Genomic DNA, 27,345 nt, shown 5'->3' with positions numbered 1-27,345 from the left:
TTACATTCAAGGTAATTATCGATATGTATGTTCCTATTACCATTTTCTTAATTGTTTTGTTTTTGTTTTTGTAGGTCCTTTTCTTCTCTTGTGTTTCCCACTTAGAGAAGTTCCTTTAGCATTTGCAGGAGGGCTGGTTTGGTGGTGCTGAACTTTCTTAGCTATTGCTTTTCTGTTAAGCTTTTGATTTCTTCATCAAATCTGAATGAGAGCCTTGCTGGGTAGAGTGTACTTGGTTGTAGTTTCTTCCCTTTCATCGCTTTAAATATATTGTGCCACTCCATTCTGGCTTGCAGGGTTTCTGCTGAAAAATCAGCTGTTAACCCTATGGGAGTTCCCTTGTATGTTATTTGTCATTTTTCCCTTGTTGCTTTTAATAATTTTTCTTTGCCTTTAATTTTTGTTAATTTGACTGCTATACGTCTTGGCATGTTTCTCCTTGGGTTTATCCTGCCTGGGACTCTCTGCACTTCCTGGACTTAGGTGGCTATTTCCATTCCCATGTTAGGGAAGTTTTCGACTATAATCTCTTCCAATATTTTCTTGGGTACTTTCTCTCTCTCTTCTCCTTCTGGGACCCCTATAATGTGAATGTTGATGCATTTAATGTTGTCCCAGAGGTCTCAGGCTGTCTTCATTTCTTTTCTTTCTTTTTTCTTTATTCTTTTCTGTATCAGTGATTTTCACCATTCTGTCTTCCAAGTCACTTATTCATTCTTCTGCCTCAATTAATCTGCTATTGTTTCCTTCTAGTTTATTTTTCATTTCAGTTATTGTATTACTTATCTCTATTTTTTTTTTTGTTCTTTAATTCTTCTAGGTCTTTGTTAAGCTTTTCTTGCATCTTTTCAATATTTGCATCTAATCTTTTTTCAAAGCCCTGGATCATCTTCACTATCATTATTCTGAATTCTTTTTCTGGAAAGTTGCCTATCTCCACTTCATTTAGTTGTTTTTCTGGTGTTTTAGCTTGTCCCTTCATCTGGTTCAGAGTCCTCTGCCTTTTCATTTTCTCTGTCTTTCTGTGGCTGTGGTTTTCATTTCCACGGAATGAAATACTGCTGATACTGCTTGATACTGCTGTCTGCCCTCTTGTGGAGGATGCTAAGCTGCTTGTGGGTGCTTCCTGATGGGAGGGACTGGTGGTGGGTAGGGCTGGGTATTGCTTTGGTGGGTAGAGCTCAGTGAAACTGTAATCTACTTGTCTGACAATGGGTGAGGCTGTGTTCCCACGCTGTTGGTTGTTTGGCCTGAAGCGACCCAGCACTGGAGCTTACAGGCTCTTTGGTGGGCCTAATGATGGACTCTGTGAGGGCTCATGCTAATGAGCACTTCTCAGAAACCCTGCTGCCAGTGTTCCCATCCCCACAGTGAGCCACAGCTGCCCCCCCAGCTCTGTAGATGACCCCCCCCAACACCAGCAGGTAGGTCTGATTCAGCCTCCTATGAGGTCACTGCTCCTTCCCCCATGTCCTGGTGTGCACACTACTTTTTGTGTGCCTTTTAAGAGTGAAGTCTCTGTTTCCCCCAGTCCTGTGGAGGTCCTGCAATCAAATCCCACTGACTTTCAAAGTCTGGTTCTCTGGGGATTCCTCCTCCCATTGCCAGACCCCCAGGTTGGGAAGCCTGACGTAGGGCTCAGAACCCTCACTCCAGTGAGTGAACTTCTGTGATATAACTATTCTCCAGTTTGTGAGTCACCCACCCAGTGGTTATGGGATTTGATTTTATTGTGATTGCGCCCCTCCTACCATCTCATTGTTCCTTCTCTTTGTCTCTGGATGTGGGGTTACTGTTTTGGTGAGTTCCAGTGTCTTTCTCTTGATGATTGTTCAGCAGTTATTTGTAATTTCGGTGCTCTTGCAAGAGGGAGTGAACGCACGTCCTTCTACTCCACCACCTTGAACCGTCATTCCCTGGTTTTTATTCCTGCCTAAATCAGTGAAATGTAGGCTCTTCATGCCCCTATAACAATAAAGTATTTCAAAAATAGTAAAATAAATTAATAAATATATACATTTTATGAATATTTTTTAGAGAAAGGCTCAGAAATATTTGGGGAACGCTGAAGATTCATGATACATGCAGAATTTTTTGTAATAATGCTTTTTTCAAAATTACATACAGTAATTTATACTAAATTTGGATGATTTTAATCAAAGGAAAACTATCTGAGTGAAAAATTAAAATATGCTTTTCTATTCTAAATGAAATTAGATGGTGAAATTAATATGTTATAACATTTATGAAAATTTAGTTTCTATGAAAAACCAAAAAAAGTGTACATAATAAATAATTATAGGTCATCACAAGCACACTTGGTGTTTTAGTTTAAAGATAGTCATGACTTTTAAAGAAAACAGTCACATTATACAAATGAATCCTAAATTTTTAAAATTACAGAATAATGGAGTGTGTCTCCTGGAATGAAGGTGAATTCAGATATGTTTGAATGTGTCTTACTATATTTCCCATATTCCAAAGCATTTAAGGAATTTAACATATAATAGGTTAACCATGCATGTTTTTAAAATCCTTTGAAAAGTACTGGCCCTACCCCAAAAGCTTTTTTTTTTTACAATGAATTGATTTCCCATCATGATTTTTTTTTCACTCAGACATTAACAGGCACCTAGTGTTGAATAAGATGCTGATTCTACCTGTTGTCCTTAGAGCCTGGTGAATCATTACGTGAATAATCTTTTAAACAAGCTTATGATAAGTACTTTAAAGAACAAGTACAAGGCACCCTAAGACTGATGAAGCAAGGCATTCATCTCTTCATGTCGACAGGCAGAGGAGGTCAGGCTAGGTTTTCTTTAGATGAGTTTGGCTGTGCTGTGGAGGATGGAGGGGTCCATGTCTAGTGTCACCTAGGAAGCTCTTATAGATGAGCCAGCAAGAAGGGTGATGGAGCAGAAGGACGGAGGGAAATGATAGATGGATCCAAATCTATTTGGAGCTACAGCAATTGGACTTGGTAACTGGATGTGAAAGAGAAGTGAGAGAGGCAGGTATAGAGGATGAGTTGTAGACTCCTGGCAGGAGCCCTAGCAGGACAGTGTATGGGTTTATGGAGTTGGTGGGTGCTCGAAGAGGACCAAGTTCTGGTGGGAGGGTCCTGAATGTGGTGTCGCTGTGCTAAATTCAAATACTGGTGAGAGAGCAGAGTGGGTATGTCAGGCAGACAGTTGGATGTCTGGACCTGCAGCTCAGAGATAAACTGATTTATAAATCTTGGCATCATCGGCCTGGAGAATCCAAAGCCCACAATGTACGAGATCATGGTGGGAGAGTGTAGACTGGAAAGAAAACAGGCCTAAATGCCCACATTGAAAGGTTGAATAGAGAAGGAGGAAGCAGCAGGAGAGACTAAGAATCTTTCAGAGAGGTAACAACTAGCAGTGAATGACAGAGTGTTTAAAAATCAGCAGTGTCATCATTTTGCTTTTCATGCTGAGTGAGAATTCCTGTGTAAAAGTAACTGTCTGTGAGAATCAGGAGATTCTTTCAGATTCCTGCACCTGGGATTTCCTGGGCCTTTTGTATAATCGAGAAAAATGATTATTCTTTCTACCACTTGAAAAACTACTTGTTATGAGAAAGTATTAAATAATGTCTATGATGCTAAAAATTAAATGTTATGAATAGGCAAATGTTGAAGCCAACATCATAACCAGGTGTTTTCTCAGAGGATAGTCACAGAGCCACTCTCAACCCAAAATGCCATTGCATTATAAAGTTTAAATGTATGAAGAGGCCCTTTTATCTACCTTCAAATATTGTTACCATTTATTGATGGCAGTTTGATAAAACATGGTTCCAATCATATGGGAGTCATCACTTGGGGTGAACACCTGGTTAGGAATCATGTTTCTTTCTTCTCTGGTGTTAACGCGGAAGATAAACCAGTCAAAGAAGGACAATTCATCATTGTTAATGTATTACATAGGCTAAGCTTGGACGAGATCAAATCACTTTAAAAGTTTTGTGTAATCAATAAAATGGGTATTAACTTTCACAACATTCTTTGCGAGACAGGTGTACTTGAAACAATCTACTAATATACACGTCCTTTTTTCCTTGTAGGGTTCCCTGGGAATACAAGGCCCCCAAGGTCCACCCGGAAAAGAGGGTCAGAGGGTAAGTAAACTCAGAACAACTGGCAAGTGTTACTAACTCAGGGGTTACTTATTTCTGAACAAAATACAGCAGGCAGATGGGCGTGAGGAGAATATCAGCTATCTGAAAGCTGAAATTTGAGATCTGAGATTTTGCCAGAGCTTTTACAACCCAGAAAATTCTGTATATTTTCCAGATTGGCAGCACAAATGTGGAGATATAGTTTGGGTGAAATGAATTAACTGTAATTTGATCTGGAACATGTTGGTCCTGTTTTGGGGTTTTTGATTTAAGTTCATCTTTGCAGAGTTAATTTAAGTTTGGTGAGTTATCTTTGTGGAGTTCTAGCCTGTTCATGAATTCTGAAGACTGTGAATATTAACGAATTCTTTAGCCAAATTAAATTCTCAACATTAGTGACACTTTGTAGTTACTTTCCTGCCTTTAAGATAAGATAGGCAGTAGGTAGATGCATTGTACTTGTCATAGGAGTATAGCAATCACCTTCCAGTGCAGTTAGCTGGCTCCTTGTAAAAGGACTCCCTGCAGTGACAATTGGTCAGCTCCGCGTGAACACTTTCTGCACGCGGGCACCCCATTCTTGTGGCTAATTGTTATTAACAATTTTCAAATCATGGTAAAGTCTCCAAACATTTCATGTGTGCTTTCTTACACGAGTAGTATTTTTAATTTTTGTTACCTTACAGATGAGAATTGTGTGACTCATGGAGTGTAGATGATTTGCCTCAAGTTATAGAACTAATAAAAAGTCGAGCCTGGACTTGAATTTGGGGCTTCTTACTTTGGATCCCATGTTCTCTTTTATTGTCCCAGTATATTAACCCCAAATCTCTTTTTCATTTCAATTTATTATTCTCAGTTCTGACCTCGGGCAAATAAGTCTGTTGCCTCAAATACATGAGTCCTTCAAATATTTGAGGACATATGGTATTTTACCAAGGTTCAGCTTCTGTCAGGTTAATAATAAAATCCCCGTTCTCTTAGCTCTTTCCCTTGCCTGGATTCCTGACTCCCTAACGTGCTGATAGTCTTCCCTGGAAATACTCATGGACCTTCTGGAGGTGTCGGGAATGGGACTGAAGCTGTGTGTGGTACTTAGGGCAAAGTTAAAGGTGGCCAGTGTGCCCTGTGCCATAGACCAGAGGCTTCTGTTGCAGCCTAAGAGTGAATCAGTGCTTCTGAGAATGACATCACACTTTGTTTTCTCTAACTCCTTCCACTAGGGAAGCTCCGTTTTAAAAAAAATTTTTTTTTTTGGTGTTCCAATTAAGATTTGATTTGGGAAAAAAATAGACTGGATGATCTCTAAGTTTGCTCAGTTAAAAAATTCTATGTCTAGTTTTTATTCCTAATGGCTATTTCAGTGAACACAAAAGGGCTTAATAACTTTTGATGGCTAAGAAAACGAAAGGAAAAACGTAGTGAATAATGGCTAACATTTATCAGCTACCTATAATGTGCTCAGTGATTCACAGTTATCTCTTATTTTTTAAGAATTTTATCGAGATATAATTAATTATATGCAGTTTATTGTATATCAAAGTGTACAATTTGATTTTTTTCTTATTAGTAATGTATACATGGCAATCCCAATCTTCCAGTTCATCCCACCCCCAACACCCCCACCCCCCACTTTCCCCCCTTGGTGTCCATACGTTGTTATATCATTTATTCTCACAATAGCTCTGTGATATAGGTTCTACTGTAGTCCTCACAGAGAAACTGAGTTAGAACACACTGCTAGTAGGATTTTAAAATCATTTACTGAGATTTTAAAATTATTTACAAAGTAGTCACATTTGGATTCTACTCGCAGCACCTCTGTATAAAATGATAGTTTCCCCATTTAGCTCTCCAGGCCCTATCTATCCAAGAGTTCATTAATCCACCTGATCAAAATTTTAAATAGTCTTGGGAAAAAATAGAAGAGTACTTACTATTTTTTTGTGCTTTTGAGGCCGCCTTAAGCATTTCATCCATTGAGGGCAGAGGACTAGATGAAATGACTTTGTAAGCTTCTTAGTCTATTTTCTCACAGTAATGACCAAGATGCCTGTTGTATCTAGGACCATGTTTCTGAATTAATTTCTGTCTTCAGCATGCAGGGAACATTTTCCTTCTAGTACCTACTCTTTCCTGGAAACTGAGTGACTAATTATTCTTCCTAGTTAATATCCAAAATATATAAGGAATTCATGTACTAGATAGTAAAAAATACCAATAACCCAATTTTAAAATGGGCAAGGGACCTGAATAGACACTTCTCAAAAGAAGACATACAAATGGACAACAAGTTTATGAAAAGGTAGGTAATCATCAAGGAAATGCAAATCAAAACCACAGTGAGCTGTTATCACCTCACACTGCTAGAATGGCCAGCATCAGAAAGATAAGAGATAAGAAGTGTTGGCCAGGGTATGGAGAAAAGGGAACCTCGTGCACTGTTTGTGGGAATATAAATTGGTACAGCCACTGCATAAAGAATATGGAGGTTCCTCCAAAAAAGTAAAGATAGAACTACCTTATGACCCAGCAGTCCCACTTCTGGGTATATATCTAAAGGAATGAAATCAGTATCTCGAAGAGATATGTATACTCCCATGATATGGAAACAACCTAAAGGTCTATTGACAGATGAATGGATAAAGAAAATGTGATCACACACACATACACACACACACACACACACACAAACACACACACAGTGGAATATTGTTCAGCCTTAATAAAGAAGGAAATCTTGCCATTTGTGATAACAAGGATAAACCTGGAGGACATTATGCTCAATCAAAGAAGCCAGACACAGAAAGACAAATACTGTCTTGTATGTGGAATCTGAAAATGTAAAATCCATAGAAACAGAGAATAGAGAGGTGGTTACTGGAGGCTGGAGGTGGGGGGGGGTAAGGGAAGATGTCAGTTAAGGGGTACAACTTTTAGTTATACAAGATGGATAAGTTCTGAAGACAATGCACAGCAATGAGACTATAGTAAATATTGTGTTGTATACTTGAAATTTGCTAAAAGTGTAGATTTTAAGTGTTTTCACCACAAAAAAAAAGTAACTGTGAGGTGATAGATGTGTTAATTAGCTTGATTGTGGTGACAATTTCACAATGTGTAAGTATATCAGATCAAATTGTATACCTTAAATATACACAGTTTTAATTGTCAACAATAACTCAGTAAGGTAGAATGATAAACGAGTTTTTAATTTCAACTCCAAAAAAACCCTTAGTCCCTCGGTGGTTTGAAATGGAAATTATGGAGCAAGGTGGGTGAAGGTAGGAAGTATGTCTGAATTCCTTCCCCTGGGGCAGAGTTTTTTTCTTTTTTTTTCCTTTTTTATTTTTTAAATTTTGTGTGGTAAGACCATTTAACATGAGGCCTGCTCTCTTACCAAATTTTAACTATACAATGAAATTGTACTTCTGATTTGTACGAATGTGCTCAATCAAGGCACCTCCTCCTTTATTTTAATGAAAACATCTTCCCAGTTAGATATTCGCCCATTGTGCAACTGTGCAATTGCCTTTCTGACTCACAGAGGAGAAACTGATCCTTGTCATTGTTAAATTTCGTCTTCTAGATTTTAGTTTCTAATACTATTCTAGTGGGGTTTTTTTCCCAGTGAAATAGCTCCCAGCTTTACATCACCTTTGATAATTTTGTTAAGCCTGTCCTCTGAGTCTTCGTTCATATCACTAATAAATCTTGAGCAGAACGGGGCCTGACAACTCTGTGTAACGCCAGCAAATCTGCTGTCCCGTTGACCGTTGATATTCGTGTGAGGTGTGTGAGGTGTTACAAATCATGTGCAAATATATTTGATCTCTCCCTCCTTCCCACCCACATTTCTTAATTTGGCTTTTTAGGATAATTATGAGAGTCTTTGTCAGAGTAGCTGAGATGAAAAATATTCAAATGAGGCTCTTTAAAAATAATAATGCTTCAAAGTGAAATTGTACCCCAGTGAAGCTTACATTTCAGAAGGAGGTGAGTTAAGGAATAAATTAAACTTATGTAGTCTTCGTGATAATTATGGAGGAACATCTTCAAATTGTAAAGTTCAACCACTATATCATGCAAATTTACTCCATTTATAAATACGTATAGTCCAGGTAATTTTATATTACATTTGTTCTATCTTATGAAGAGTAACTGTGTCAGAAACTAGAGAATATAATAGAATTTCGTAGATAATATTAGGCAAGGTTTATCATTATTACTACCACTCTTTCATAAATGCTGTATTTATAGAGGAAAGCATTTAGATTAGATTGATGTTATCCACATTTACAAATGATTATTTCCAAATATACTCAGTGATCTATTCTGCTTTTTCAGTTACTTGAAAGGGAAGCACATTAAAGAAATAAGTATTCTTACATATTTACATTTAGGCCCCTCTTCGTGCCACCATTTCTTCTCTGCTCAAGAGTTAGGCAGTGCTCAGCTCTTTTGGACACACAAGTGTATGTGCGTGTGTGTGTGTGTGTGTGTGTGCGTGCGCTAAGACCTATACTTCTTCATTTCCCTGAACTTTGCAATAGAAAACAGCAGAAAAATCTAGGAATTTAAAATTCTTTTCTGTTGACCCTTTGCCAAGAAAACTCATATTTTGATTACAGGTGTTCGATCAGGAAGAAATTGACTATCACTAAGTTAATTGAAATGAAATATAAAATATATGAAAGTTTACGCACCTTATTCCTAGGCATAGAGTCTTTAAGGAAAGTAGAAGAAATCATTGATTTGTTGGTTTTCCTCAATGATTAAATAGAGAGTAACCTCTATTCTACAATATCTCACAATTAAGTGAGTTTCAAACATTAGTGTCACATGTAAGCATACTTTGAAAAATACCAAACATTAGAGAAAAATGTTAATAATACCACTTATTTTTATTAAGGTGTAAGGATTCTGATCAATAAATTCCTTTTATTTTTCTCTTTAACCCTTTGTATAGAGTTTTCTATAAGGACAATAAGAGCATTATTTTTTCCCAAGTACCACACCAAAATTCTGTTTGAAATTTTCATTAGTTGACTTTATTCTCTTCATTGTCTTGCAAGCTACTAAATTTTAGATTCTGTGTTCATTTAATAAAATACAATAGTAGTTTGCTTCCTGTACTTAAAAGTTGCTGTTAACCTTAACATTATTTGATGGTGATATATATCTGAGATTGTAGCTTCTTTTCTTTCTTAACCTCCTTATTTCTTCTTTGAGTCTTTTATATGCCATCATTTTTTCCCACTTTGTTATCTTTTTGAAGTCCTTTTTGGCTGGCATATTTTGAGATCTCACATCCTTTATAGATTAACACAATTTTAAAAAACCAACTGATGTTGAATACTGACCCTAAGCTGCAGGTGAGAGTGTGTCAGGGAGCAGTAAGGAAGAGCAGCATGGGGACCACCTGCCTGGAGACCAAGAGGATGTCCAGCCCATGATGGCAGAGAAGGGCTAGGAGGGCAACCAGGACAATGCAGGGCCAGGAAGTCAACAGAAGATAGTGTCAGTTCCTCTGTTGATGGACATTTAGGTTGTTTCCATGTCCTGGCTATTATAAATAGTGCTGCAGTGAACACTGGGGTGCATGTGTCTTTTTGAATTATGGTTTTCTCTGGGTATATGCCCAGTGGTAGGATTGCTTGGTCATGTGGTAGTTCTATTTTTAGTTTTTAAGGAACCTCCGTACTATCCTCCATAGTGGCTGTATCAATTTACATTCCCACCAATAGTGTAGGAGGGTTCCCTTTTCTCCACACCCTCTCCAGCATTTACTGTTTGTAGATTTTGTGATGATGGCCAGAAGATGTGGTACATATATACAATGGAATATTAGTCAGCCATAAAAAGAAACAAAATTGGGTCATTTGTAGAGATGTGGATGGACCTAGAGACTGTCGTACAGAGTGAAGTAAGTTAGAAAGAGAAAAACAAATATCATATATTAATGCATATATGTGGAATCTGAAAAAAATTGGTATAGATGATCTTATTTACAAAGCAGAAATAGAGACACAGATGTAGAGAACAAACATATGGATACCAAGGGGGAAAGAGAGGGGTGAGATGAATTGAGCGATTGGGATTGACATATATACACTATTGATACTATGTATAAGATGAATAATTAATGAGAACCTACTGTATAGCACAGGAAACTCTTCTGAATGCTCTGTGGTGACCTTAAGGAAATCCACGAAAGAAGGGATATATGTATACGTATAGCTGATTTGCTTTGCTGTACAGTAGAAACTAACACAACATTGTAGAGCAACTATATTCCAATTAAAATTTTAAAAAAGAGTTTCAAGATGCATGGAGGGTTCAACCGGCATTAAAATTTGGAACAAAGTTGGGGAGAGATATTGGATAAAAGCAGAGGTGGCTGGAATCAGTGCCAGCTGAGAAAGAAGTTTTAGTTAAGTAAATGGGAGAGCATTGGAAACAAAAGTTGCAAGAAGAGATGTGAGAGAATTAGGGGTGAATTGTGAGGCAGGAGAGGTAGCAATGCGGAATCTGGTAGAGAAAGAAGGACAGGAATATGATGAGAGCCCAGGAAGGTGTGTTGGTGAAAAGTGGAATATTTCAGACAGCTGAGCCTGTTCATGGAAATTTGCATGAAACATCTCAAAAGAACTGACATTTATAAAAATCCCCTCGAAGATATAGATTCCTTATAGGATTTCCTAATATTCTTAATAAAATCTCCCAAAACATAAAAAAAAATTATCATTTTAATGTAACCTTGGATTTCTCCTTTATAGTCACATTAAATGCATGTCTGAACAATCTCAAAGTTTGTATGAAGTGACCAGGATCTTTTGTTAAAGTCGCTCTAGGTCTCTGAAAGAGTATTTATTGGCAAATAAGCTAGTGACTGCCCCAAACAGAAGTTTGTTTGGCTGGACCAAGATGACACCACACTCTTGCATTCTCTGCTGCTGGATCCTAGTTTCAATCCTGAATAGAAATTTTGTTTTAAATGCCTTACAAGCTACCCTCTGTCTTGCTCTCAGTTTAGCTTCCCTGCCTGTGCTTGTCCTTTTTTTCATTTTTATTCCCTCCAGGCAGCAATCCCTTTAATTGCCTCCTTCCAACATTCTTGTGTATATTTTACTTTTCTACTCTCCCTTGAAGTTCTTGCTCCAAGCCTCCTTGAAGCCTGCATCTGGGGTCAGGGTTTCTTGTGTCCTAAACAGCACGGAGAACTCAGCCTCCTTTGCCCTCCTCATCAGGGTGTGTCCCTCTGCAGCAGCCCAGACTTGACAGCAAAGGAACTGAGTCATATTTCCTCCACAAGGGGGGAATCTGATGGTCAGTCCTGCGAAGGTACCGAGGACAGGGCAGGCAACATCTCTGCTGGCTTCTCATGTGTAAGCAACGTAGGGGATAATGTGGAGACAATTCTAATCACCTGGATTTAAATCTCAGCTTCACCACTTCTTAGCTTTGTGATCTCAGGCAAGTTCCTCCACCTCTCTGCCCCTCAGTTTCCTCACTTAGGAGATGGAGATTCTGATAACCCCCACCTGGCAGAGTTGTTGCAAGGAGCGTGACAGGTGGGGATTAGCTATTATCATGGTTCTCCTCTGCAGCCTGGTGATCTGAAGCTCTGTGTAGATGGGAAAGCAAGTATGTGAATTCAGAGTATTAAAGAGAGTGTCTAATTGTTCAAGAAAAACTACTGAAAGTGAAATGACTGCTTTCACGCCACTTCACTGAACTCAGTTTGTTTAACTGTTACCTGAATTCTTATTTTATCTGGACGTCCATGCCCATGTTCTAATGCCCCAGAAGCTTTATGAAGCCCAATGTTTATCCAGTTTCATAATAAAATTAAGTATATGAACAAGTTCGGAAATGTGGAGTAGATTAAGTTGTTTTCCTTGAAGAAGCAGAGAAGAGTGCTCTCATTGTGGAGTAGCTGAGGCCTCTGTGTGTTTTGTGAATAAGTTATGCTGATCATGTATAAATTCACCAAGGCATTCATAGAAAAACAACTTCTCCTTTTGGCTTGTTTGTTTCTGAACTGGTTTATATGCTTTACCTAAGGCAACATAAGTGACATAAATTATGTTCTCATAATTAGTGAGTTATATCCATCTTCTTAGGAAGAAGGACATCAAAATCACTGCTTCTGTGAAATGAACACACGCTACAGGAGTCATCTAAGTAAAATTTTCCTTAAGCTGAATTGTTTCTATGGGGCTTGGTGTATTTTTCGAGTGAAATCATGCCATTATGACCTTGCCATGACCAGTGGCAGCTTAAATAGAACACAGAAAGTCAGTAAAGCAGGTCAGAAGTGCCTCACAGTGTGGTAAAAACAAGCATCTCTTCTTACTTAGGAGAGCTTCCTCCACAGTGCTGACTTCAGAGTTTCAATGAAGTGAGTTCAGGGCCTGGTAGAAACCACTATGATTTTCTGTAGTTGTAATTGCACTATTTTACATGAGCTTGAATATGGGAGAGGAGACATAAAGAAAAGAGTGAATAATGATGAATTTTCAGCTTCAGAAAGTAATTTGGATAGCTGCACATTAAGATGAGAGGGGACTATCAGATTGTCTTATCTTTATGTGTTGAAACTGACAGCACCCTTTAGAAAACATAGTGACTGTATACATAAGTATGCTTGGTCCCCAAATCAGTGCCTGGTGTCCTTGTACCAAGAATTAGCATTGTTAAGAGAAAAAAGTCAACACATTATTTTAAATAACAATGTTAACCCTGGTCCTATGTAGAACATAGATATGGAGGGAAAGCATCTTTTTTGCTTGGATTTATGTATAAATATGAAACCATACATGTTGTAAATAACAGCTTAGAGGTTTTGCACATCTTAAACTTCCTGGCATTCAGATGACATCTTTTTCTGCTTCCTGTGACATTTCCTGAGGATTTCTCCTTATGGATTAGAGAGTTTTGGAGAGATACATCTTTGACCCCATCTGCCACTTAGATGGGAAACTGGGAAAGCGTGTACTCTGTTCAGGTCCAGAGCTATACCACTTTTCCTCAATGCCTTTCTTGAAGGTGCAAAGCCAACATGAGACTCAGAGAATGGAAGTCATGGAATCTCCATGACTGACTCCTGATTTCAGAGTTCCATACCTGACTCAGGAACTGTTACTGTTGTTTCCGTACCTGATATTGCCAGCTTTGCCTTTATTTGGCTTTCTTTCTAGAAACTGACTTACCATTTAGGATTATCTAGTTATCTAGTTTACCTCTAAGACTATTAAGATTAACACGTATAAAAGGTCAATACTACATAATTGAGAAAACACTGAGTTAAATTAACCACTTAGTGAGAAAAATATACTGCGGTATAATTTCTGTGATATAATAAATAATATGGTTTATTTTTTTATTGAAGTGTAGTTGATTTACAATATTATGTCAGTTTCAGGTGTATAATATAGTGCTTTGATGTTTTTATAGACTGTACTCTATTTATTACAAAATATGGCTATATTCCCCTGTGCTGTACAATATATCCTTGTTGCTTATTATTTTATACATTATGATTTGTATCCTTTAATTACCTACCCCAATCTTGTGGTCCCCCCATCCCTCTCTCCACTGGTAACCACTAGTTTGTTCTCTATACGAGTGAGTCTGTTTCTGTTTTGTTACACTCATTTGTTTGTTTTATTTTTTAGATTCCACATATGAGTGATGATATATAATATTTGTCTTTATCTAACTTATTTCACTAAGCATAATAATCTCAAGGCCAATCCATGTTGTTGCAAATGGCAGGATTTCATTCATTTTTATGGCACAGTAGAATTCCAGTGTGTATATACACCACATCTTCTTTATCTATTCATCTGTTGATGGACACAGGCTGCTTTCATATCTCAGCTATTATAAATAATGCTGCTATGAACATTGGGGTGCATATATCTTTTCAAATTAGTGTTTTCACTTTCTTTGGATATATACCCAAGAGTGGAAATGTGGGATCATAAGATAGTTCTATTTTTAGTTTTTCAAGGAACCTGCGTACTGTTTTCCACAATGACTGTGCCAATTTACATTCCCACCAACAGTGTACAAGGGCTCCTTTTTCTCCACATCTTCACCAACATTTATTATTTGTGATCTCTTAGATGATAGCTATTCTCACAGGTGTGAGGTGGTATTTATTTGATTTGCATTTCTCCAATGATTATAATGTTAAGCATCTTTTCATGTGCCTGTTGGCCATCCATATGTCTTGTTTAGAAAAATATCTATTCAGGTCTTCTGCCTATTTTTTAATTGAATTTTTTGAATTTTTTTTTTGATATTTAGTTGTATGAGTTGTGTTTATATTTTGGATATTAATCCCTTATCAGTCATATCATTTGCAAATGTTTTCTCCCATTCAGTATGTTGTCTTTTTGTTTTGTCAATGGTTTTCTTTGATGTGCAAAAGCTTTTAAGTTTAATTAGGTCCCATTTGTTTACTTTTGCTTTTGTTTCCTTTGCCTTAGGAGAGATCCAAAAAAGATATTGCTATAATTTATGTCAAAGAGTATTCTGCTGCTCTTTTCTAGAAGTTTTATGGTCTCCAAGCTTACATTTAGGTCTTTAATACATTTTGAGCTTATTTTTGTGTATGATGTGAGAAAATGTTCTGACGTCATTCTTTTATATGTAGTTGTCCAGTTTTCCCAGCCACACTTATTGAAAAGACAGTCTTTTCTCCATTGCATAGTCTTGCCTTCATTGTCATTGATTAATTGACCATAAGTGTGTGGGTTTATTTCTGGGCTCTCTATTCTGTTCCATTGATCTATGTGTTTGTTTTTGTGCCACTACCATATGGTTTTGATGACTGTAGCTTTGTAGTATAGTGTGAAGTCAAAGACTGTGGTACCTCCAGCTTTGTTCTTTTTCCTCAAAATTGCTTTGGCAATAGGGGGTGTTTTGTGGGTCCATATAAATTTTAGGATTATTTGTTCTAGTTCTGTGAAAAATGTCATGGATATTTTGATAGGGACTACATTAAATCTGTACATTGTTTTGGGTAGTATGGACACTTTAACAATATTAATTCTTCCAATTAAAGAGCATAGAATATCTTTCCATTTCTTGGTATCTTTTTCTGCATCTATGGAGATCATCATGTGATTTTTATTCTTCAGTTTGTTAGTATGGTGTATCACATTGATTGATTTGTGGGTATTGAACTATCCTTGCCTCCTTGGAATAAATCACACTTGAGCACAGTGCATAATTCTTTTTATATATTGTGGAATCAGTTTGCTAATATTTTTTCAGGATTTTTGCATTTATATTCATCACAGATATTAACATATAATTTTCTTTTTTTGTAGTGTCTTTGTCTGGTTTTGATATCAGAGTAATGGTGGGCTCATAGAATGAATCTGGGATTGTTCCCTTCTCTTCAATTTTTTGGAATAGTTGGAGAAAGATAGGTATTAGTGCTTCATTGTATGTTTGGTAGAATTCCCCTGTGAAGCCATCCATTCCTGGACTTTTGTTTTCTGAGAGATTTTTTAAGTTACAAATTCAATTTCTCTACTAGTTGTCAATCTATTCATATTGTCTATTTCTTCCTTATTCAGTCTTTGAAGGTTTTATGTTCCTAGAAATTTGTCCATTTCTTCTAGGTTCTGCAGTTTGTTGGCATATAACTGTAGTATTCTTAAGACTTTTTGTGTCTCTATGAAATCAGTTGTTAATTCTCTTCTTTTATTTCTTATTGCATTTATTTGAGTTTTCTCTCTTTCATTTTGATGAGCCTGGTTAAAGTTTTGTCAATTTTGCTTATCTTTTCAAAAAAAAAAAAAAAAACAGCTCTTGATGTCATAGATCTTTTCTATTGATTGTTGGTCTCTATTTTATTTATTTCCTCTTTGATCTTTATTATTTCCATCCTTTTTCTGACTTTGGACCTTTTTCTAATTCCTTTAGCTGGTGGATTAGGTTGTTTATTTGAGACTTTTCTTATTTATTGAGGTAGGCTTGTATTGCATCCCATAGATTTTGGAGTGTTGCATTTCCATTTTCATTTGCCTTGAGATATTTTCTGATTTCCTCTTTGATTTCTTCATTGACCCATTGGTTTCTTTAGTAGCATGTTGTGTAGTCTCCACTTGTCTGTTTCTCCCATTTTTTTTTCCTGTAATTGATTTCTAGTTTCATACCATTGTGGTCACAAAAATATGCTTGTTATAATTTTTGTCCTTAAAATGTAACTAGATTTGTTTTGTAGCCTGGCATGTGATCTATCCTAGAGAAATTTCTTGTGCATTTGAAAAGAATGTGTACTCTTCTGCTTTGGGGTGGAATGTCCTCCAAATATCTATAAATCCACTTGATCTATTGTGGACCATGGCTGCCTTTGGATTTTCTGTCTGGATGATCTGTCCATTGATATAAGCAGGGTATTAAAGTCCTCTAGTATTATTGTATTTTTGTCAGTTTATCCTTTTGTGTCTGTTAATATTTGCTTTACATATTTAAGTGCTCCTGTTTTGGTTGCCTATACACTAACAAGTGTAATATCCTCTTCTTGTACTGATCCCTTTATCATTATATACTGTCCTTGTTGTCTTTTGTTATAGACTTTGCTTTAAATTTTATTTTTTCTCATATGAGTATTGCTATCCTTACTTTCTTATCATTTCCATTTGCATGAAATATCTTTTTCCATTCCCTCACTTTTAGTCTATATGTTTTTAGCTCTGAAGTAAGTCTCTTGTAAGCACTGTATAGATGGGCCTTGTTTTTAATCTAACCAGCCACCTTATGTCTTTATTGGAGAATTTGTGCATTGACATTCAAAGTGACTATTGATAGGTATGTACTTATTGCCGTTCTGTTATTTGTTTTCTCATTGTTTTTGTAGTTCTCTCTGTTCTTTTCTTCTTCTTTTAGTTTCTTCTCTTGTGGTTTGATAATTTTCTTTGGTGGTATGCTTGTGTTCTTTTCTCTTTAGTTTTTGTGTATCTATTGCAAGTTCTTTTTTTGTTTGTTTGTTTTTGTTTCATGGGATTTTGAACCCTCAGTCTTTCCCTGGAGGGGTAGAGATGGCAGAGATGGTCCTTTCCAAGCTTCACTTGCTGTAGGCAGCACTTTTCAGTGTTTTCCTCAGGGATTCCTCACCCTGGAGGGCCAGAGGGCAAGGAGGGCAGAGAGAATGCTCCCTAAACTTAACCAGCTGTGGGCAGCTCCTCCTAGCTGGTCTCAAAGGATTTCTTACCCAGGGTAGAGATAATGAGAAACCCCATAGTCCAAGCCTCTTGAGTTTCCCTTGCACCATCCCCCCCATCCTGGTCCTCATTAGGATTTGAGGGTGAGATGGTGGGCATGCTGGGGGTCTGGTGTTCACCTGCCTGGAGCCACAGCAGGTGCAGACAAAGAGACCATGGGGGCGGGGGGTGGGCCTGGCACAGGCTGTGGAATGCAGGCCACAGAGTTTAGGGTGCAGGTCTGTTGCAGTTTCTTGATTTGTGGTCACCATGAGGTTCACATATGTTGATCTATAACTGTATCTGCCCATTTTAAACTGATAATCATTTAAGTTTAAACACATTTTCATGACATTTTTTACTCCCCTTTCCCACTTTTTGTGTTTTTTATGTCATATTTTACATCTTAATGTCTATCCCTGAACTGTTTATGTTAGCTACCACAGATTTTACAATTTTTGTTTTTTAATCTTCATACTTGCTTATTTAAGTGGTTGATCCATTGCCTTTACCATATATTTGTCTTTACTAGTGGGATTTTTCTTTTCTTCTAAATTCTTACTTCTTGTTGTAGTCTTTTCCACTTAGAGAAGACTCTTTAACATTTCTTGTTGGGTCAATTTAGTATCCATGAAATTTTTTAGTTTTTTGCTCATTTGAGACATTCTTTATCTCTTCTTTAATTCTGAATGATAACCTTGCTGGGTAGGGTATCCTAGCTTGTAGGTTTTTCCCTTTCAGTACTTTAAGTATATCATGCCATTCCCTTCTGCTCTGAAAAGTTTCTGCAGAAAAATCAACTGATAGCTTTATGGTTGCTCTCTGTGACTCTGTTTCTCTCTTGTTGCCTTTAAAATTCCATTTATCTTTAATTTTTGCCATTTTAATTATATGGCTTGGTGTGGGTCTCTGGGTTCATCTTGTTTGGGACTCTTTATGTTTCCTGTATTTTAAAGGGTCTTTCCTTCTTCAGCTTTGGGAATTTTTCAGCTATCATGTCATCAGATATGTTTCCAACCCCCTTTTCTCTCTCTTCTCCTTCTGAGACACCTATAATATGGATATTAGTACACTTGATGTCCCATAGATCTCTTAAATGGTTCTTTTTAAAATTTGTGTTTCTTTCTGCCTTATGTTTAGGTGATTTCCATTATTCTGTCTTTCAGATCACTTAAGTTTTCCATAATACCTAGTCTACTATTCCTTCCTTCTGGTGGTGGTTTGTTTTTGGTTTTTAAAAATTTTTTTATTGATGTATAGTTGATTTATAATGTTGTCTTAGTTTCTGGTGTACAGAAAAAGTGATTCAGATATATATATATATATATATATATATATATATACACACACACACACAAACTTTTTCATATTCTTTTCCATTATTGTTTATTACAGGATATTTTTTAAGCTCTTTATTGGAGTATAATTGCTTTACACTGCTGTGCCAGTTTCTGCTGTAAAACAAAGTGAATAAGCTGTATTTATACATATATCCCCATATCCCCTCTCTCCTGCAACTCCCTGCCACCCTCCCTATCCCACCCCTCCAAGTCATCACCAATCATTGTGTTGATCTCCCTGTGCTATGCAGCAACTTCCCACCAGCTAATCACTTTACATTTGGTAGTGTATATATGTCAATGCTACTCTCTCACTTTGTCCCAGATTCCCCTTCACCCCCACCCCATGTCCTCAAGTCCATTCTCTACATCTGCATCTTTATTCTTGCCCTGTCACTGGGTTCACCAGTACCATTTTTTTTTAGATTCCATATATATGAGTTAGCATACAGTACTTGTTTTTCTCTTTCTGGCTTAGTTCATTCTGTATGACAGACTCTAGGTCCATCCACCTCACTACAAATAATTCAATTTCATTCCTTTTTATGGCTGAGTGGTATTCCATTGTATGTATGTGCCACATCTTCTTTATCCATTCATCTGTTGATGGGTATTTAAGTTGCTTCCATGTCCTGGCTATTGTAAATAGTGCTGCAGTGAACATTATGGTACATGTTTCTTTTCGGATTATGGTTTTCTCAGAGTATATGCCCAACAGTGGGATTACTGGGTCATATGGTAGTTCTATTGTTAGTTTTTTAAGGAAATTCCATACTATTTTCCATAGTGGCTGTGCCAATTTACATTCCCACCAACAGTGCAGGAGTGTCCCCTTTTCTCTGCACCCTCTCCAGAATTTATTGTTTCTAGATTTTTTGGTGATGGCCATTCTGACCAGTGTGAGGTGATACCTCATTGTGGCTTTGACTTGCATTTCTCTGATGATTAGTGATGTTGAGCATATTTTCATGTGTTTGTTAGCCAGCTGCATGTCTTCTTTGGAGAAATGTCTATTTAGGTCTTCCGCCCATTTTTTCATTTCAATTATTTAATTTTTTACTTCTGTGTGATTCTTTATTATATTTTCTATTTCCTTGTTAAAATTTTTACTGTGTTCACCTATTATTTTCTCTAATTTAGTTAGCATTCTTATTAATAATGCTTTGAATTCTTTATCTGTTACATTTTTTTAATTTCTATTTCATTATTTTTGGGGGAGGGTTTTCTCTTCCTCTTTCAATTGCGACAAGTTCCTCTATATTCTCATTTTGTTTAACTTTGTCTATCTCTATGAAATTAGATGAAACAGTTACCTATGGTGGTCTTGGAGGGATGCCCTTATGTGGGGAGTGTCCCTGTAGAGTCTGCGTGTACCTTGTGGCTTTGGTGGGGTTGCTGGATTGATGTGAATAGAAGTCATGTCTTTCCTCAGGGTGTGCTAGCAACTCTCAGCTTGGTAGGAGGAGGCGCTAGAGATGGAGAGCTGGAGCCAGAACTAGGTTTAAGCCTGTGCTTCCCCTCTGCTCAGTGGCCAGCACTGCCCTATCAGGAGTAGGGTCAGGTCTCAAGTTGCTGGAGCAGAAGCCCTGAAGTTTGGTTCAAGTGCGTGCTCTCCCCACTCCCAGCACTGTCACCTACCCCCAGTGGGGAGCTGTGCTGGAGCAAGAGGGATAGGTGTGGACACTCAGCCTGGGTTGGGGTGGGGTCCGTGGTCAGAGGCCCAGACTACTTCTGATGCCCCACTGGTGCAGGAGCTAATAATGGCTACCCCTGCCCTGCTCAGATGCTGCTTCAGGTCTGAGCCTCCTTTGTCCCCACAGCTGCTCTCTCCCCTTGGCCTTTACCATCCTCACCCTTGTGTGGAGCTGTGCCACAGGGCCAGTGGGGTCTGCGTGGGTCTGAGTGAGTTGTGGTGGTCTGGCCACTGTCAGATCAGGGCTTCTCCTGATGTGCTGCCTGTGTAAGCACCAGTGATGGCCGCCCCACCAGGGCAGGTTCAGAGATCGCTTCAGGTCCCAGCCACTTCTTTATCTCACAGCCAAGCCCTCATCCTAGTGTGGATCTGTGTCGTGAAGCAAGCAGAGCTGCAGCATTTGCTCAGCTCAGTCTCAGCATGCGAGCTGGGGCAGTTGTGGGAAACCGGGTAGCCACTCGTGCATTTTCCACTAACTATCTCTGTCCTGCTTCAGGAACAAGCACGCATGTACGCAGCCCTCCTGAGCAGAGTCCAATACCACTGCCCTCTTGTCAGTCCCACTGGCCCTCCAGCCAGCCAAGGGGGCTCATCTCCCCTTCATGGGACACCAGGACTGGGGCAGTCAATCTGCATCTCTTACCACTCACTCCCTGGGACGTGTCCTCCCATATTTTCTCCCTTTTCCTTTGAGTCCCCTCCCAGGGGCACAGATCCCAACCTGATCACTTCTCTTCCCTTCCTATCCAGTTCCATGTGGCTCTTTTTAACAGCCTTGGTTGTACAGGAGTCTTTCTGCTAGTCTCCAGTTAGTTTTCAGTGAGAATTGTTCCACATGTAGTTGTAGTTTTGATGTGCTTATGGGGGGAGGGAGGAGTTCCATGTCCTCCTACTCCATCTTGATCTCCTCCCCAATGACAGTTTACTTTGCATTCTTATTCGCTTAATGTGAGGTACCATTTCTACTAGGAATATAAAGCATCCCCACATTGTAAGTATCTGTGTCATTATATATCACATACATCGATTGTGCACATTTGTCGTCTGACTTGAGTTCTTTTTTATGTGCTTTGGGTGCTATATGTTGTATATGTGTATAAATAAGTAAATATAAACTCATTTATATGTTTCCATTGGGTTGTTCCCTATTTCAAAGATTAAGTGAGAACTCAGCATAGAATGTAACAATTATGTAGTCTTCTTTCCTTTGTCATGTGATACACTTCTTGGAGCAAAAGTATATTGTTCAATACTTTGCATATTAATTTCCTCTGCTTGTCATTATTGATGAGGCCCCAAACAGCATGTGATTTATTATTAAGTACCCGACTTCACCATCAACTGTTTCACATAGTAAGGTATGATTTAATACCTGTGAGATTTCTTAATAAGATTTTGGAGTTCTTGTCAGTTAGATATTCTTCAAGACATAGAATCAAAGTTTCAGGGAACTTTGAAAAAAAATGTTAAGGAATGACGTTGGTCTATTTTATCTGAAAATTTGTACTTCATGGTTTTCTCCTAGTATCCTGCCACTCAGGTACTCCTGCTCATTCTAGCTTGGAGTCCCCAAAACTGCCTCAAATAGAGTTGCTACAGCAGTGGAGTAAGGCAGGAAGAAGGAAAAGAGGCTAATATGTGTTAATGTCAAGCAGACGTCTTCAAGGGAATAGCTGTGTAGCCAGGAAAAGAATCCTCTGCGTTTGCCTAACACTCAGATTGGTAGGAAAGATAAATCAAAGGAACAAGATGTTTGGAGACAACTTCTAGGTTAGTCTAATTAGAATCAGGTGAAAAAGTGACACAGTAGAGATGTGACCCTGTCTTTGTGAGACCAGGCCAACCCTTAGATAAAGTTAAATATCACAGCTGGTTAATGGCAGTGAGCCTGTAGTCCACTGTGGTGAACTTCACTCTAATTAGGGAGTCTCTGCAGTGCCCTAGAAGCAGAAGACACAAAGTGCCCTGGGAAGGCTGCAACAAGAAAGAGATTGTAACCAGTGGCTTTGTTCCAGTAATACTTATATAGATCATTAAACCACAACAAGCTGAGGTTCTTATTCATTTAAATAAAGGGTCAAGTGACATTATTTGTATTGTAGCAGCATGGCTTTACAAGCTCTCTGTTATTTGGATTAGTAAAAAGGAAATGTTTCATATATTCCAAATAGAATCTGACTCTAAATGGCTTATTTATTTATGTGAGAGCTGGTCTCTGCTGTGGAAGATCACCCACCATCTCAGAGGGTCTCCTCCAAACTGGAGGCACTCAGCACCTGAGGCCCAGGGAGGCTGGGAGCCACTTCAGATCAATGGGTCTGGGGGTGGGCCCATTTCAGGGACATCAAATTGTCACATTTTGGAGCTGAAAGGAAATTGTTATGTCATTCCAGTCTACCAATTAAGGAAATTGCGGGTCAGAAGAATTTAGCAGTTCCCCAGGGCTGCAGGGGTATTCATCTCTTTATTCTGTATAAGAAGAGCCCACTGCCTGTCTTGTGGCCTCATGCCAAAATCCAGATTTGCTTATTGAGAATCTAACCAAAGCCAATTTATTTCTGTAATTAAGGCCACACATGATAACGGACAAATGTAGATAGGTACAGTTGGTCCTTTCATGTGTAGAGCCTGAACATTCTGCACCCAAGCCCTGCTTATCTTGCACCAAGAGTTAGGAACCAGCACTGCCTGGTCAGTGGGGAACTTGGGTGGAGTCAGAGCTGCTCTTTTTCCAGCTGTAGGGTCAGATTAATTTGTGATTTAAGGCAAGTCACTCAAGATTCTAATCTGTTTCATTACAATTTAGCTCAGGTATATCATGGGATTAAACCAGAAGCACTTTGAATGCACTCTGGTGACCGGTGTTCTCTGAAAGAGTCATAAATATTACCTGTTCAGCTGCAGAAACTCTCAAAGAGAATAGAAAAGAAGGAGGCACTTTCTACCAAGGTGGTGACATGCTAGTGCTCCTGCATCAGTAGCTTTGCTCAGAACATCATATGGAACCCCTTAGCAGCTGTTTGGTACATTTACCATTGGAAATATCAAGTACAAAGTCAATTATCCATTTGAGTCACCGTGAATATATATGTGGGTGGCTGCCAAAACCAAGAATTAATCACAAGTTATTAATCAATTTGGGAAATATAAACTTATACATTTTCAAAAATGCAAAACATTTAGAACATGAAACATTTTTATGGCCTAATGACTTGAAAGTCAGCAAATTATGTTTCTAATAAATAATATACAAGGCCCCATCTTTGTAAATTCCATAGTATTTTGAGTTACCTTAGGTGATAGTACAGAATTCTCAAAGCAAGTTTAGCTTTGTGGCACTTTTTCAATATGTTATAATGCAATTCTCAGGGGAGAACAGAGCTATAGCAAAATGAATGTGGTATAACAGTTCTAACAAAAGTTGGAAATTTCTCTTTTATGGGATGTAAGTAAACTACACAGTACTCATTTCTAAATTTCTTGAAACAGTTGTATTCACAGTAGCTCTTGAATTCTGCAGAAATAGCTTGGAACCTACTTTTCCTCATTTTCCTTTAAAAGCAGTAAGCTTTTAACTGGATTTTCTCGTGAATTGTTATAGATACATTTGACATATATTTGACACTTTTAATATGTTCAGCACAAACATATTCATACTTGTATGTGTATATATCTGCTTCTGTGGGTGTTATCACTGTGCTTTTCAAATTCATGACTGTATACAACATATGCTGGGACCATTATCCTGCGTTCTGTCATTTGTGGTTCTAAAGTCACTAAACAATGCACACCTTGAACAAGGATTGTTATTTGTATTTGTATCATCAGAGATGATTACAGTGTGTCTATGGGATAATGAAAAAGAATATCTAAAAGTATATTTAGTGCCTTGAATGTACATACAATTTGGTATTATAAACACATATAATTTATACACATTCAATAATAATAATGTATTTTTATTTAATAATGAAGTCAATAAAATTAACCCTAGAAATATAATGTAAAGAGCTAAATACCATTGAAGGAAACATTTACACTTTTCTGCCATACTGAAGGCTGTCACTTCAACTCCCCTTGGCCATGTTTTTCTGCAATGTTCCAAATCTTTTGCAGAAACATTTAAATAACAAGCGTTTAAATTGTGTTTAAATTTAAATTAAACATTCAATTGTGTACTTATTCAACTGTGTTCATAGTTTATCTTCAGAAGAATTTGAGGCTCTTATAAATCTGATGAAACCAAAATCTGTACACTAAGAGGAAAAGACAAGAGATAATTAATAGAAAGTAGGAAAAAGATGAAAATAAGTGGAAAGACATATTGAGGGAAACAACTAGATGTGAACAAAAATCTGAGAGATCTGAGAGCCTCTTTACGAGGGTATATTATACACAAAAATTATACACACTCTGGCTGTAGAATTTATTTTAATTAACTTGTAGAAAGACAAATACATCATTTTTTGACATAATCTCCTTGCTTTTCAATACACTTTGTCCATCTGTCAACAAGCTTTCATACTCCCTCACTAAAAAATGTTTTAGGCTGAGCTGCGAGCCACAAATGCACTGCTGTCTTCACTTCTTCATCAGAAGTGAATCTTCGTCCTCATAGGGGTGCTTTCAAGGGGCCAAATAGGTGAAAGTCTGATGGAGCAAGATCAGGACTATAGGGAGGGTGCTTTAAAGGCTCAAAATGAAGTTTTTGCAGAGTGTTGACGATGTGGGCAGAAGTGTGCGGATATGCACACCCTCAGACCACAAAAAAACGAATCACTGCATGCTGCTCTTCTTTTGTGCAGATCACTAGTGGGGCATCCATTTTTGCTTGGACCCCAGTTACAAATGAACCAATGTAGCACATTTACACCTGTGCAGCAGTGACTAGGGAGATGATAACCTTGAATGGAAAGCGCTGATAAGACAGTGTGACCAACAGAAGTTTTATTATAACCATAGTGTGAATAATTTTTGACTTATCCTCATATTTACTCAAGAAACATCTGAGTGCCTGTTTCACATGAGGTACCATGGAAAGTGGCTTAGGTCAGGTTCCCCTAAAAGTAGAACCTAAGATGGGATTCCTGTGCACATAATTTTCAATAAGAGAGTGAGGAAACAAAAGGAAAAGGAAGAGTGCAGGCAAAAGTGTGGCTTCACAAGTCCAGTCTCAGCATTACCTCACAAGTCACTCTGGAGCACCACAGAATCTGTCTGACACTAGGGTTAGGGGCTACACTTTGATACCCACCAACCAAACACACAGTAACTTCTCAGGTATCTCCAGGCAAGTCCGTGCCTATAGATCGAAGCAAACCCCTGGGGAAGGTGCAGGCTTAAGCCATTAGCAACCAACACCCATGGCAGTGGGACCCAAAGCCTGGCACCAACAGCATCTGCACCAGAGGTGAAATAAAAAACCATGCTCATCACCAGTGCAGAGTCCTCAAGGGCTTTCAAGCGGAGGTGAAGACATGATGAAAACTTTAATAATAGTGCCTCACCACAAGAGTGAGAGAGACAGAGACCTGGACACACACACACACACAAACACACACACACACACACACACACACAGAGTGTTTTATATTGGAGCAGATGATAGAACTATTTTTTTAGGCTGAGCTGAGGTGCCAGGTGCCACCGTTTTGCACTAAGAACTCTGGTCTAAGGTGCTGGGTGCAGGGCCACTACACTACACCCTATGAGCAAGTGAAACTAGACAAAGCACAAAGGAAAAGGGGAAGAAAAGGACATGTCTAATGTTTCATAAAGAACTGTCTTGAGACTGGCTGGCGAGATGCTGGAGTAGAAGTATGGGAGCTCACCCCTTCTTACAAAAACACCAAAATCACAACTAACTGCTGAAGAGCCATCAATTAAAAAAACACACTGGAACCAATAAAAAAAAAAATACACTACATCCAAAGACAAAGAAGAAGCCATGGGAGCACAATCACAATAAAATCAAATCCCATACCTGCTGGTGGGCAACCCACAAACTGGAAAATAATTGTACCACAGAAGTTCTACAGGAGTGAAAGTTCTAAGCCCCATGTCACGCATCCCAGCCCGGGGGTCTAGCAGTGGGAGGAGGAGCCCCCAGTGAATCTGGCTTTGCAGGCCAGCAGGGTTTGATTGCAGGAATTCCCCAGGATTGGGGAAACAGAAATTCCACTCTTGGAGGGTGCACAAGGGTGTGCAAGGTCCTGTGCACACCATGACCCAGGGAAAAAACAGTGACCTCATGAGAGACTGGGCCAGACTTACCTGCTAGTATTGAAGGGTCTCCTGCACAGGCAGGGGTGCTTGTGGCTCACTGCAGGAACAAGGACACTGGCAGTGGTGGTTTGGGGAGTTCTCATTGGTGTGGGCCCTCCTGGAGGCCACCATTTCCTCCCCAAGACCCAGCCCCACCCAACAGCTGGTAGGCTCTGGTGCTGGGACACCTCAGGCCAAACAACCAACAAGACGGGAACACAGCCCACCCATCAGCAGACAGGCTGCTTAAGGTCTTCCTGAGCACAGCCCTGCCCACCAGAGGCACAAGACCCAGCTCCACCCACCAGGGGACAGAAATGAGACCCTCCTACCAGAAAGCCTGCACAAGCCTCTTAGCCTCATCCATCAGAGTGCAGACAACAGAAGCAAGAACTATCAATACAATCCTGCAGCCTGCCGAATGGAAACTGCAATTATGGAAAGTTAGACAAAATGAGACAGCAGAGGAATATGTTCCAAATGAAGGAACAAGATAAAACCCCAGAAAAACAACTAAGTGAAGTGGAGATAGGCAATCTAGCTGAAAAAGAATTCAGAGTAATGATAGTGAAGGTGATCCAAGATCTCAGAGAAAGAATGGAGGCACAGATCAAAAAGATGTAAGAAATGTTTAACAAAGACCTAGAAACACTAAAGAACAAACACACAGAAATGAACA

At 38.6% G+C, this 27,345-nt stretch overlaps 1 protein-coding gene across 1 annotated transcript in view; it reads left to right on the top strand.

The window, feature by feature from the left end:
* The window catches only part of COL19A1 (collagen type XIX alpha 1 chain), a 375,262-nt gene that overhangs the window by 195,461 nt on the left and 152,456 nt on the right, over positions 1–27,345 (top strand). The window contains exon 14 of the mRNA XM_057737773.1: positions 4,090–4,143. Within this exon, the coding sequence (XP_057593756.1) occupies positions 4,090–4,143 (54 nt within the window). The remainder of the gene's footprint in view (positions 1–4,089; positions 4,144–27,345) is intronic.

This window comes from Hippopotamus amphibius, chromosome 6 (assembly GCF_030028045.1).
Source record: "Hippopotamus amphibius kiboko isolate mHipAmp2 chromosome 6, mHipAmp2.hap2, whole genome shotgun sequence".
Taxonomy (NCBI): domain Eukaryota; kingdom Metazoa; phylum Chordata; class Mammalia; order Artiodactyla; family Hippopotamidae; genus Hippopotamus; species Hippopotamus amphibius.
The sequence above is the reverse complement of the archived record's forward strand: the minus strand, read 5'-3'. Positions and strand labels throughout refer to the sequence as shown.